This window comes from Heterodontus francisci, chromosome 2 (assembly GCF_036365525.1).
Source record: "Heterodontus francisci isolate sHetFra1 chromosome 2, sHetFra1.hap1, whole genome shotgun sequence".
NCBI lineage: Eukaryota > Metazoa > Chordata > Chondrichthyes > Heterodontiformes > Heterodontidae > Heterodontus > Heterodontus francisci.
In genome coordinates, this window is record NC_090372.1 from 192,450,963 (window position 1) to 192,466,042 (window position 15,080).

The following is a 15,080-nucleotide window of genomic DNA, read 5'->3' on the forward strand; positions in this document are numbered from 1 at the left end:
ATGATCAACATTCATTTTTTTATTAATAAAAGTAGCATACGTAAGAAAAATATAAAAAAGCAGAGTTGGGAAATATTAACAGTTATTTTTTTTAAAGCAGGTTTATTACCTGCTGTGTCAACCCTGTCCCGAAGTACTGATCACATGACCACCGATGTAAAAGAAGTTAAAAAACACACTAAAAGGTTTCTGGTTAAAATTAACACAGACCGACTTGGTTCGGTTAACTGATTATACTGGGTGGGTGGGTGCCGGGATGGAGGGGGGCGGTGGGGAGGAACTAAGCTTTGTAAGATTAAAATGCTGGTGCAAATGGGAAGCAAAATTCACAGAAATGTGGTTCCGAAATAAAACCAGCACGGTCTGTGAAAAGGAAGCTATCTGTTTCTTAGTATGGCTGTTGCGGAGGAGAGAACTTTCATCTTTTCCGACGGCAGGTTCGTTTGTGCTCGGCATGCCAGTGCTCTTGCTGACATTTGATGGAGCAGTACGAGGTGTTCCAGCAGCAGTGGTACATTGCTTCTTCCTCACAGTTGTAGCACTAGAGAGAGAGAAGACAAGAGGATTACTTATACTGCTTGGAGAACTTCGGGCACCATTTTCAGTTAAAAGGACAGTTACAGGAAGCAGCTAAACCCTCTCTTCTAGCACATTACATGGTGGATTGAAAATGTACAGACTGTAATCCCGAACCATTTTGTTTACTATAATAAAGAGTTTGCTCAATTTATAAGAATTGGATTTTATATCTATATTGCCCACAGTCCAGTAGGCCATGACATCATGGTGCATCAAAATGAACATCCACTGTAATACATATTTTAAAAAGATGAAATAGATTTGAACAATGAGTTATAATAGCAGAAGCTCTAGGCTACACATCTGGATTTCTTCAGTGAACTCTCGAGTATACAAAGCTTCAATAGAATGGCAGTTGAAAATGACGTCTTAAAAATGTGTCAAGGTGCAAGCCAAGATACCACCACTAGAGGTCCCTGATGTTTAAGTTATAAGTGCACTGAAGATACACAGTGGAAAATAGTTCAAACATTGTTTCTTCAACCACATTTCATGAATCAGCCATTTTTTAAAGTTGGTGAACCAGAATGCCATTGTCGCCACAATTGAGTAGTTATATTTAAATTGCCATCTTCAGTAACATTACATGTGCACAACTAAAAGCATTTGGCTATGCATGAATTTTTTTTGAGTAGGAATGGTAGTTCTGTAATTGGCTAGTTTTCTCTACTCCTAAATTAACTCAAAATGACAAAAAGTAATGGCCAATTATTTTCCCTGAATAAAGATGAAGGACTATCTGTTAGATGAACTTTCCCAATTGGAATACAACAGCTGGTTCTGTGGGCTGTTTTCTGAAACGCAAGTCTTTAATAAAGAAAAACTTAAATTTATATAGCACTATGAATGTCCACAGGACATCCCAAAGCGCTTCACAGCCAATTAAGTACTTTTTAATTGTAGCCACTGTTGTTTTGTAGGCAAACATAGCAGTCAATCTGTGCAGAGCAAAGTCTGACAAACAGAAATGAGACAGGCGATCAGTTTATCTGTTTTGGCGATGGTGGTCGAGAGATAAAAATTGGCCTGCTCTTCAAGTAGTCCCTTGGGATCTTTTACATCCACCTGAATGGGTAGATAGAGCTTCAGTTTAATATCAGACCTGAAAGACAGCATTTCCAACAATGCAGCACTACCTCAAGTTACTAAAGATTCAATTTATAGAATCATAGAATGATACAGCACAGGAGGACATTCAGCCCATTGTGCCTGTGCCAGCCCTTTCCCACACGCCTGCTCTTTTCCCAAAGCCCTGAAAAACTTTCTCCTTCAAGTATTTATCCACTTCCCCTTTGGAAGTTATTAATGAAGCAGCTTCCACCACCATTCCAGAGCATAACAACTCGCCACATAGAAAACATGTCTTCATCTCACCTAGTCATAGAGTCATAATGACACAAAAGTTGGTCATTCGGCCCATGCCGGCTCTCTATAGAGCAAACCAATCAATACCATTCCTTGGCTCGATCCCCCTAGCCCTGTAAATTTATTTCCCTCAGGTGCCCACCCAATTTCCTTTTGAAATCATTCATTGTCGCTGCTTCCACCACCCTCGTGGGCAACGAGTTCCAGGTCATTACCACCCGCTGCGCAATAAAGTTCTTCCTCACATTCCCCTGCATCTCCTGCCCAAAATCTTAAATCTGTATTCCCTAGTCCTTGTACCAGTAGCTAATGGGAATAGCTTTTCTTTGCCTACCCTATCCAAACCTGTCAGAATCTTGTACACATCTATCAAATCTCCCCTCAATCTCCTTTACTCCAAGGAGAACAACCCCAGCTTCGCCAACCCAACCTCTGGAACCATTCTGGTAAATCTCCTCTGCACCCTCTCAAGGACTCTCACATCCCTCCTAAAGTGTGGTTACCAGAACTGGATGCAATACTCTAGTTGTGGCCTAACCAGAGCTTTATAAAGGTTCAGCATAACCTCCCTGCTTTTGTACTCAATACCACTACTTGTGAAGCCCAAGATCCCATATTCTTTGCTAACTACTCTCTCAATGGGTTGGACGTAGTGCTCGGTTTGGAAACGGGTTCTATGGCCGGGAGGGTGGGGCTGCTGTAGAATCGGCATAGATTCGTCTGCCACGGAACCTGACACCGCAATGCCGGGTTCTGATTATCTCGAAGGTGGCAAAGTTCCGTGGCAGCACCTCCACCACTCTGTGAAGGGATCGTACTTTAAATATGTTAAATACCATTTTGCATGAATTAGAATGTAATTCACCATGGGTGCTTGTAAACTTCTGCATGACGTGCGACACTCACATGCCTTCACATTCCTGTCTTTGCAAAGCTGACGCCACCGAGGTGAGAGTCCTCGGTGCCTGTAAAGGTCAGGTAAGTTGTGCCTGGTTATCCTATTGAATTTGTTTCAACATCGAACATTGCCACTAAAGTCGACCTGTAGATGTGGGGGTAAGGGGGAACTCTGCAATTGTATAATGCTCGTGGGGGAAGACTCTGCAAGGGGACACTTTTGGGGGGTGGGGAGAAGGGTTGAACTCTGCAATCCAACAGCAGCAGACTCCGCAAACGGCATAGCCAATGCCACCTCTACCACATGATTGGGGGGGGGGGGTGGGTGGCCATCGTCATTATGCTAAGTCGCCACCCACTGCGTAATCGCGTGAATGTCATAGGCAGGATGGCTGACATATTGCGCACCTGCCACCGCTCCTGGCAGTGCGGTAACAAAATCCAGCCCAATAACAGTGGCGCAGTGGTTATCACCGCAGCCTCACAGCTCCAACGACCCGGGTTCGGCTCTGGGTACTGCCTGCGTGGAGTTTGCAAGTTCTCCCTGTGACCGCGTGAGTTTTCGCCAGGTGCTCCAGTTTCCTCCCACAGCCAAAGATTTGCAGGTGATAGGTAAATTAGCCATTGTAAATTGCCCCTAGTGTAGGTAGGTGGTAGGGAATATGGGATTACTGTAGGGTTAGTATAAATGGGTGGTTGTTGGTCGGCACAGACTCGGTGGGCCGAAGGGCCTGTTTCAGTGCTGTATCTCTAAATAAATAAAAAAACAAATAAACTCACTGCTATCTGCCCTTAAGTCAAATTTTTATCTAAGCTGACAGTGACCCTCCTATTCAATGAGCCTCAATTTTGTTAACCAGCCTTTGAAGTGGTACTTTGCCAAATGCTTTCATAAAGTCCATATAGACAACATCCATTGCTTTCCCTTCATCAACTTTCTGTTACTTCATCAAAAAATTCCATTAGTCAAGCACAATCTGCCTTTTACAAATTTGTGCTTAATTAACTTAAACCTCTCCAAGTGCATGTTGATTTTTTCCTTTGATTATTGTTTCTAAAATCTTCCCCATCACAGATGTTAAACTGACTGGCCTGTAGTTACTAGGAATGTCATTAAACCCTTTCTTAAATAAAGGTGTCACATTTGCCACTCTCCAATCCTCTGGTACCTTCCCCATATCTAGGGAAGATTGGAAGATTATGGCAAGCCCTTCCACTTACCCCATCTGCACTTCCTTTAACAACCTGGGATGCAAGCCGAAGCAGGCGTTTACAACAATCTTCAGCCAGAAGTGCCGAGTGGATGATCCGTCTCGACCTCCTCCTGAAGTTCCCAGCATCACAGATGCCAGTTTTCAGCCAATTCGATTCACTCCACGTGATAGCAGGAAATGACTGAAGGCATGGGATACTGCAAAGGCTATGGATACTGGTAACATTCCAGCAGTACTACTGAAGACCTGTGCTCCAGAACTTGCTGTGCCCCTAGCCAAGCTGTTCCAGTACAGCGAAAACACTGGCATCTACCTGACTATATGGAAAATTGCCCAGGTATGTCCTGTACGCAAAAAGCAGGACAAATCCAATCCAGCCAATTACCGTCCCTTCAGTCTACTCTCAATCAGTAAAGTGATGGAAGGTGTCGTCGACAGTGCTATCAAGCGGCACTTAATTAGCAACAACCCACTCAGTGACGCTCAGTTTGGGTTCCACCAGGGCCACTGAGCTCCTGAATTCATTACAGCCTTGGTTCAAACATGGACAAAAGAGCTGATCTCAAGAGATGAGGTCAGAGTGACTATCCTTGACATCAAGGCAGCATTTAACAGAGTCTGGCATCAAGGAGCCCTAGCAAAACTGGAGTCAATGGGAGTCGGGGGGAAACACTCTGCTGGTTGGAGTCATACCTAGCACAAAGGAAAATGGTTGTGGTTGTCGGAGGTCAATCATCTGAGCTCCAGGACATCATTGCAGGAGATCTTCAGGGTCGTGTCCTCAGCCCAACCATCTTCAGCTGCTTCATCAATGAACTTCCCTTCATCATAAGGTCAGAAGTGGGGATGTTCGCTGATGATTGCACAATGTTCAGCACCATTCGCAACTCCTCAGATATTGAAGCAGTCCATGTAGAAATGAAGCAAGACCTGGACAATATCCAGACTTGGGGTGATAAGTGGCAAGTAACATTCACGCCAGGCAATGACCATCTCCAACAAGAGAGAATCTAACCATCTCCCCTTGATGTTCAATGGCATTACGATCGCTGAATCCCCCACTATCAACATCCTAGGGTTTACCATTGACCAGAAACTGAATTGGAGTAGCCATATAAATACCATGGCTACAAGACCAGGACAGAGGCTAGGGATCCTGTGGCGAGTAACTCAGCTCCTGACTTCCCAAAGCCTGTCCACCATCAACAAGGCACAAGTCAGGAGTGTGATGGAATACTCTCCACTTGCCTGGATGGGTGCAGCTCTAAGAACTCTCAAGAAGCTCAAAAGCATCCAGGACAAAGCAGCCTGCTTGATTGGCACCCCATCTACAAACATTCACTCACTCCACCAACGACACACAGTGGCAGCAGTGTGTAGCATCTACAAGATGCACTGCAGCAACTCACCAAGGCTCTTTCAACAGCACCTTCCAAACCCGCAACCTCTACCACCTAGAAGGACTAGGGTAGTAGTTGCATGGGAACACTACCACCTGCAAGTTCCTCTCCAAGCCACGCAGCATCCTGAGTTGGAACAATATCGCCGTTCCTTCACAGTCGCTGGGTCAAAATCCTGGAACTCCCTTCCTAACAGCACTGTGGGTGTACCTACCCCACATGGACCGCAGCGGTTCAAGAAGGCGGCTCACCATCATCTTCTCAAGGGCAATTAGGGATGGGCAACAAATGCTGTGTAGCCAGCGATGCCCACACCCCAGGAATGAATAAGAAAAAAATGGTGACTTATCCACTCTAAGCATAGCCAACCTTTCCAGTATATCCTGCCTATCAATTTTCACCTCATCCATTAATTACCACTTCTACTGATATTTCGTCAGCATCCTCCTCCTTAGTAAATACCGATACAAAGTACTCTAGCATTCTAGCCTTCTCCTGCGCCTCTAAGCATATATCACCCTCTTTTTCCCAATAGATTCCATCCCACCTCTTCCTACCTGCTTACTATTTATATGCTGGTAGAACATTTTTGGGTTCCCTTTTATGTTGACAGTCATTCTATTCTCATATTCTCTCTGTCAGCCTTGTTTACCTCTTCACTTCCCCTCTCAACCTCTGGCTCTTTCGCCAATGACATAAATCTCTGCACTCTGGTTACTGATCCTTCTGTGACTGGAAACAGTTTCTTACTTAATCTATCAAAATCCTTCATGTTTTTGAATACCTCTATTAAATCTCCCCTTAAAATTCTCTACCCTAAGGAAAACAACCCCAGCTTCTCTTGCTCTTGTCACGGAACTGTTTTTTTCCTTCTCTGTTTGAAATACTGTGCCTTTAAAAACTAAGAGGCACAGTGTGCCAGCTGCACCTGTCTCCGAGGCCACAGCAGGAAAGAGAGGTCACATCGTGTACTGTAACTTTTAACTGTGTAAAAAGCAGCTAAAACCAGTTTGAACTGGGTGACTGGCAAAGTGTGCTGGCCTTGAAGGAAGAGAATTCTCTCAGCAGAAATTCTATAATGAGGTACAGGTTGTGTTAATTGCCTAAGGAGGGGAAAAACCCTTTGAAGAGAACATCTGTATTGCTGGAGATAGCAAAATTCCTTTCCTTTACTTCCAATCTAAGAAGTCTTTGCTTCAAATAAAAACAGAAAATGCTGGAAAAACTCAGCAAGTCTGGCAGCATCTGTGGAGAGAGGAGCAGAGTTAACGTTTCAGGCCAGTGACCCTTCTGCAGAACTGTGTTGAAAGAACGGTGTGGCGCCTGTTGTAACCAAAGTAAATCAAGTAAAGACTGTTCATCGAATTCGCGTGGAGGCTTCAGGCAGCATCTGATTGTTCTAATCTGGACACCTCATCAACCAGGAATGTAACTCACAAAGACTAACAAACCCAATTATTTATTTTATTAAGAAACCGCTAATTGTTAAAAGCACTTTTTTTAAAAACCAGTTAACCGTTAGATTTTGAATGTACATGTGTGAATGGGGGAGTTACAATAAATAAATTATAAGGTCTTTAGACATAAATTTATCTTAATAGCGTTTAAGATTTAGTTTATTAATAAAGAATTAATTTGTTGCTGTTTAAAGATACCTGGTTTGGTCTGTTTTATTCTGGGGGTTACTAAAGTGTTTAATTTGGCTAATTTCCAGTAGGTGGGAAAACTTTAATATGCTGCGACCTGTGGCGTATTGGGACTGAATTGACAGTGCATTACACCTGCCGTGTTCGTAACACTCTGTATTCCGAATACCATTCTGGTATATCTCCTGTGCACCCCATTTAAGGCTTAACATCTTTCTTTAAGTTTGGTGTCCAAAATTGGAAACAATAATCCAGCTAACACCTAACTAGTGATTCATAAAGGTTTAGCATAACTTTCTTACTTTTGTATTCATGCCAAGATTCTAATGTCAACAATCCCATATGATTTTCTAATAGCCTTCTTGTATTAAGGTACATAAGTACATTTCTGCTAGAATCAAATGGTTAATTTTCCTACTATTTTGTGCCATATACTTGTGGACCCAGATGTGTCATTTGTCCATAAATACATAGGCGTAATTAAGCTGTCGGGCTGGGTCAATTTTAGGACCTTATAACAATTCCCACACATCTCCTGGTAACTATGTATTTTTTCTTAATTAACTCCCTGGCTTGCTAAAGTACAAGTTAAGACAAGCCTTCAAATGTATTTTCAGTTATTTCAAAACAAAATCTTATCTATAGCAATCTGTAAAGAGTTTTATTTCTGTAGAGTAGTCGATTACATTTGCTTTGACATTTTTCAGTAAATATGCGAGGACAATGAAAGGAAATCATTAAAAGTTGAAAAGGTAGCAGCATTTGGAGCGACTACTGAGCATTCAACAAAAACTGTGAAGCTATTAACAGGTTAAGCAAGTACATGTACCTTTTTCCTTAATATTAATTCTTGGGATGTGTTCATCACTGGTATGGCAGCTGTTTAACCCTAGTTGCTATGTGAAGCAGTCCGTGTGGTGAAGGTACTCAACACATTGCTGTTAGGTTGGGAGGTTCAGGATTTTCACCCAATGACAATGAAGGAACAGTGCTATATGTCCAAGTCAGGATGGTGTGAGACTTGGAGGGAAACTTGGAGGTGATGATGTTACCATGCACCTGCTACTCTTGTCCTTCTAGGTGGTGGAGGTCACTCGTTTGGGAGGTGCTGCTGTCGAAACCCTGGTGATTTGCTACAGTGCATTCTGTATATAGAATACACTGCAGCCGCGGTGTTCTGGAGGTGGAGGTGTAGTTATTTAGATTATTGGATGAGGTGCCCAAGCAGATTGCTATGGCCCGAATTGTGCCAAGCTACTGAATGCTGTTGCAGCTGCGCCCAACTGAAGAGTATTCTATTACACTCATGTCTTGTGCCTTGTAGGTAGTAGAGAGGTTTTGACGAGTCAGGAGATGACCACTTGTTGCAGAATACCCAGTCTCTGACTAGTCTAGTCGCCATGACATTTATGTGGCGGGCCCAGTTAAGTTTGTGGTCAATGGTGACCCACAGGATGTTCATAGTGGGAGATTCGGTGATAATAATGCTATTAAAAAGTCGAGTGGAGGTGGTTAGACTGAGTCTTGTTGGAGATGGTCACTGCCTGGCATTTGTGTATTGTTAACGTTACTTACTACTGCTCAGCCCAAGCCTGGATGTTACTCAGGTCTTTCTACATGTGGGTACAGACTGTTTTTTCAAAAATATAATGTTCATTCTTGGGTTGTAGTCATCGCTGCCAAGACCATCCCCTGGGCCAGATGGGATTTATCCTAGGATTCTCTGGGAAGCCAGGGAGGAGATTGCAGAGCCTTTGTCCTTGATCTTTATGTCGTCATTGTCGACAGGAATAGTGCCGGAAGACTGGAGGATAGCAAATGTTGTCCCCTTGTTCAAGAAGGGGAGTAGAGACAGCTCTGGTAATTATAGACCTGTGAGCCTTACTTCGGTTGTGGGTAAAATGTTGGAAAGTTATAAGAGATAGGATTTATAATCATCTTGAAAAGAATAAGTTCATTAGCGATAGTCAGCACGGTTTTGTGAAGGGTAGGTCGTGCCTCACAAACCTGATTGAGTTTTTTGAGAAGGTGACCAAACAGGTGGATGAGGGTAAAGCCGTGGATGTGGTGTATATGGATTTCAGTAAGGCGTTTGATAAGGTTCCCCACGGTAGGCTATTGCAGAAAATACGGAAGTATGGGATTGAAGGTGATTTAGTGCTTTGGATCAGAAATTGGCTAGCTGAAAGAAGACAGAGGGTGGTGGTTGATGGCAAATGTTCATCCTGGAGTTTAGTTACTAGTGGTGTACCACAAGGATCTGTTTTGGGGCCACTGCTGTTTGTCATTTTTATAAATGACCTGGATGAGGGTGTAGAAGGGTGGGTTAGTAAATTTGCGGATGACACGAAGGTCGGTGGAGTTGTGGATAGTGCCGAAGGATGTTGTAGGTTACAGAGGGACATAGATAGGCTGCAGAGCTGGGCTGAGAGATGGCAAATGGAGTTTAATGCGGAAAAGCGTGAGGTGATTCACTTTGGAAGGAGTAACAGGAATGCAGAGTACTGGGCTAATGGGAAGATTTTTGGTAGTGTAGATGAACAGAGAGATCTTGGTGTCCAGGTACATAAATCCCTGAAAGTTGCCACCCAGGTTAATAGGGCTGTTAAGAAGGCATATGGTGTGTTAGCTTTTATTAGGAGGATCGAGTTTCGGAGCCACGAGGTCATGCTGCAGCTGTACAAAACTCTGGTGCGGCCACACCTGGAGTATTGCGTGCAGTTCTGGTCACCGCATTATAGGAAGGATGTGGAAGCTTTGGAAAGGGTGCAGAGGAGATTTACTAGGATGTTGCCTGGTATGGAGGGAAGGTCTTACGTGGAAAGGCTGAGGGACTTGAGGTTGTTTTCGTTAGAGAGGAGGAGGAGGAGAGGTGACTTAATAGAGACATATAAGATAATTAGAGGGTTAGATAGGGTGGATAGTGAGAGTCTTTTTCCTCGGATGGTGATGGCAAACACGAGGGGACATAGCTTTAAGTTGAGGGGTGATAGATATAGGACAGATGTCAGAAGTAGTTTCTTTACTCAGAGTAGTCGGGGCGTGGAACACCCTGCCTGCAACCGTAGTAGACTCGCCAACTTTAAGGGCATTTAAGTGGTCATTGGATAGACATATGGATGAAAATGGAATAGTTTAGGTCAGATGGTTTCACAGGTCGGCGCAACATCGAGGGCCGAAGGGCCTGTACTGCGCTGTAATGTTCTATGTTCTAATTGTTCAGAGAAGGTGGCTGTGGGCCTTCTATCAGTTTGGCACAACTGAGTGGTTTGTTAGGTTTCTTCAGAAGGCGGTTAAGAATCAACCACATTCGTGCGGGACTGGAGTGATACTTGGGTCAGATTGGATAATGACTAATGACTAGGTTTCCTCCCCTAAAGGACATCACTGAACCAATTGGACTTTTACATCAATCTGACAATGTCATGGTTACTTTTACTGATACCTTTTTTTCATTTCATGGTTTTTAAAACTGAATTCAAATTCTCAAAGTGCCATAGTGTGATTGGAATTCACTTTCTACTGGGTATTGATTTTTCCAGTAACATAACCACTACTATCCTTCCATACCCTATTATCTGAGGAATTGTAAATGAAGCTGACCACCGTGCAATCATCACCAAATATATGATGTAGGAAAGGTTAGTGATGAAGCAGTTGAAGAGAGTTGGGCCTTAAACACTGCTCTGAGGAATTCTTACAGCAATGTCTTCAAGCTAAGATTATTGACCTCTACCAATCACAGCCATTGTCCTTTGTGCCAGGTATGACTGCAGCCATTGGAGAGTTTTCCCCTGATCCTCATTGACTTCAGGTTTCTGAAGGCTCCTTGGTGCCACACTTGGTTGAATGCTCTCTTGCTGTCACGGGTAGTCACTCTCACCTCATCAATTCAGCTCTTATCCATGCTTCGATCAAGGCTGCAAAAGTCTGGAGCCAGATGGTTCTGGTGGAAGCTGAACTGAGCATCAATGAGCAGGTTACTGGCAGGTAAGCGTCGCTTAATAGCACTTTTGATGACCTCACTCATCACTTTCCTCATGACTGGGAATAGGCTGATAAGTTGGTAATTGATGGATTTTTTTTGACGATTAGAAGTTTAGACAAGTATAGTTTATCAGTCCAGATTTGGACTAATGAAAGGCGTTTCAGGCAGCTCTCGTCAAAAGGATATCAATACTTGGAGCAGGGATTAAGGAGTGATGTGGATTCCACAACTTAAGACCTGCTCTTCAGTTATGCAAAGAAGCTCGCAGAACTGAATTCATTGCCAATGAAAAGATTGGAGGAGGAACATATTCCAGATATGAAAACTTCCTTAACAATTACTTGCCTTGTATTAGTAAGGTTAGTAAACAAAATAGAGCACATGGGAGTGGGGGCAATCAACTAGTATGGACTGAGAACTGGTTAACAGACAGAAAGTAGAGAGTAGGACTATACGGGTCATTCTCAGGATGGCAGGCTGTTACTAGTGGGGTACCGCACGGATCAGTGCTAGGGCCACAGCTGTTCACAATTTATATAAATGATTTGGATGTGGGGGCCAATTGTAATATTTCCAAATTTGCTGACGACACAAAACTAGGTGGGAATGTGAGTTGTGAGGAAGATGCAAGGAGACTTCAAGTGGACTTGGGCAAGAACATGGCAGATGGAATATAACGTGAATAAGTGTGAAGTTATCCACCCTGGTAGGAAAAAAAACAAAAAGACAGAATATTTCTTAAATGGTGAGAAGTTGGGAAGTGTTGGTGTCCAAAGGGACCTGGGTGGCCTTGTTCATGAGTCACTAAAAGTTAGCATGCAGGTGCAACAATCAATAAGGAAGGCAAATGTTATGTTGGCCTTCATCGCAAGAGGATTTGAGTACAGAGGTAAAGATGTCTTGCTGCAATTGTATTTAGCCTTGGTGAGACTGCAACTGGAGTATTGTGTATAGTTTTGGTCTCCTTATCTAAGGAAGGATACACTTGCCATAGAGGGAGTGCAACGTAGGTTCACCAGACTAATTCCTGAGATGGCAGGATTGTCTTATGAGGACAGATTGAGGAAACTGGGCCTGTATTCTCTAGAGCTTCGAAGAATGAGAGGTGATCTCATTAAAACTTACAAAATTCTTACAGGGCATGACAGGGTGGATGTAGATAGAATGTTTCCCCTGGCTGGTGAGCCTACAACAAGGGGACATAATCTCAAAATATGGGATAGGCCATTTAAGACTGAGATGAGGAGGAATTTCTTCACTCAGAGTGGTGAATCTCTGGAATTCTCTATCCCAGAGGGCTGTGGAAGCTCAATTGATAGATTTCTGAAGACTAATGACATCAAGGGATATGGAGATACCATGGGAAAGTGGCTTTGAGGTACAGGATCAACCATGAATGGCTGAGCAGACTCGTGGTCTGAATGGCCTATTCCTGCTCCTATGTTCCTATTAAATTTTGCTGACCACACTTTGTTCAGAATGTTTTTCTGTACACAACATTTTCATCTAATCCTCCAAGTCTGAAGGCAGACTATCTACTTAGAGGGTAAGTTTCCTTCTTCAAATTAATACACCATTCTCAAATTGCAGAAGGAAGCTTAGGTTAATAAAGTGGAAAATCGTGAGAATGTTTTCCCTTCAATCGGTTTTAACATGGATGATGTAACTGCAAGAGAATGACCCTCCCTTGCTATACTGGGTTGTTGCAGCATTTCTCATGTACCCATTATAATTGTGGGAAAAAGGCAGTACAGTTCTAATCCTATAAAATAACATCTATTTATAATTTACTCCCTAGAAAGGCACTGTGTGGAGCAGGAAGATTCAAAAATTGATATGTGGAGAATGCTCCCATCCAACAAATGAAGATGGCCCTACAAAGGAACAAGTCTAAAGTCTTACTTAATTCTACATCCCCAACACACCAGAGTGGAAGAAAATCCATTGATGCACTTTACCTAAAATATTACATCATTCTCAGTTGATAAACCTACGCAATTATTCTTAGTAAAAGTATAGCAGTTGTTTCAAATAGCAACTCTGAAGATGTCACCTATAGCGACATTACAAACCTTTCTGAAGTAAATGTAGATTGAGTAAAATGAGCATCACCTGAAGGTTCCCACAAACAAGCTTATAAAAATCCAGGGTACATTCAACCATACTTTTTGGAAAAAAAAAGACTTGTATTTATACAGCACTTTTCATGACTACCAGATGTCTCAAAGCATTTTACAGCCAACAAAGTACTTTTGAATTGGTCACTGTTGTAATATAGGAAATGTGGCAGCCAATTCATGCACAGCAAGCTCCCAACAAACAACAGGTAATCTGTTTGGCGATGCTGATTGAGGGATAAATATTGGCCAGGACACCAGGGATAACTCCCCTGATCTTCTTCAAAATAGTGGCATGGGACCTTTTACATTCATTCATGCAGGCGGATGGGGCCTTGGTTTAACATTTCATCTGAAAGACGGCACCTCCGACAGTGCAGCACTCCCTCAGTACTGCACTGGAGTATTAGCCTAGATTTTTGTGCTTAAGCCCTGTAAGTGGGACTTGAACCCGGAACCTGGTGACTCAGAGGCGAGAGTGGTAGCCACTGAACCACGGCCAACAAAAACATGTTATATACATAAACAGCTGTTATAAACGATAGTTATATAGAACAGAAAACGTTGGAAAACGTGATAAAAAGCTTTCATTTGATTAATATAAAATAGTATTTAGCAAAGTCTACCTGACATTTCCACTTTGGCATCAGGGAAATAAAGGAAAATAATTTTAATTTCTTACTCCAAACATATTTTTGATGACTGGTCAATCTTCACATCTCCAATATTATTGCTTGATTGCCAGTGCCACACACTCATCTAACTGAAACTAATGCCAGTGATAGAGTTTGCATCAGTTCTGGAGGAGAGGAGGGGCGTTTGTTTATTTTTTAAGTTTGATATAGACCAGATTTAAATCTCCAGGATCGGGAATAAAGTAGGATTTGATTTACAAGCCCATTCCATGAAATAAAAAGAGGATGTTCTTTATGTGATCCTTCATAGCAAGACAAACTGAAAGACTTGCATTAACTTCAATACTAACTATGAAAAAACACTTGGCTTCAAGGTGTGGTCTACAAATACTGGAATCATTCTAAAATTTAAACCCTCCCATATACATCTTCCTACAGAACACCAGGCAACAATTATTTTCTATTTTGCATTTTAAGTGTTACGTGTAGAGAGATTCTTGGAAACCACAATGACCATCACAGCACAGAGAGGCCCTTAGGAACTAATAACTGTTTTCTTTTAATAGCAGACTGTCTGAAAGTTCCTGCTGTGAAGCAGGAAGATTGGTATGGGTCCACGCTGCAGTAGTATGGTTGACGAATGTGACTTTGGAGGGCAAAAAAGCAGTCGTCCAGATTTACCATTTTACCTTCCACAACGTGATGCGATCCAAAATGGCTCTGCTAGTTCCCTCTATTCCACATCTAATCCCACAAAAATATCAAGCTATTCCGCATTCAGACTGATCCGACACTGGCCCCCAAAGTTTGTAAGTCAGCGCTTATATAAACAATCTATTCAGGTGATATGTTATTAGTGACTCAGATTGAGTTCTTACGCTGACAGATTTAGATAGTGTAGACAAAGAAAAGCTCTTCCCATTAGCTCACGGTACAGGTTTTGGGGAGACAAATTTAAGGTTTTGGGCAGGAGATGCAGGGGGATCTGAGGTAGAACATTTTTCCACAGCGAGTGGTAATAACCTGGAACTCACTGCCAATGAGAGTAGTAGAAGCAGAGACGATGAATGATTTCAGAAGGAAATTGGATGGGCACTTGAAGGAAATAAACTTGCAGGGCTATGGGCTACAGCTGGGTATATGGGACAAACTGCATTGCTCTAGAGAACCAGCATGGACCTGATGGGCCAAATGACCTCCTTCTGTGCCATAATGGTTTTATGACTTTATGATGGGCCA

At 42.7% G+C, this 15,080-nt stretch overlaps 1 protein-coding gene across 8 annotated transcripts in view; it reads right to left on the reverse strand.

The window, feature by feature from the left end:
- Positions 1–261: 261 nt before the first annotated feature.
- Positions 262–15,080, reverse strand: part of zmynd11 (zinc finger, MYND-type containing 11) — a 231,668-nt gene continuing 216,849 nt past the window's right edge. For all 8 annotated transcript variants that reach the window (XM_068014984.1, XM_068014979.1, XM_068014982.1 and 5 more), the window contains one exon: positions 262–541. In XM_068014984.1, coding sequence (XP_067871085.1) covers positions 419–541 — 123 coding nt within the window. In that variant the 3' untranslated portion in view covers positions 262–418. The remainder of the gene's footprint in view (positions 542–15,080) is intronic.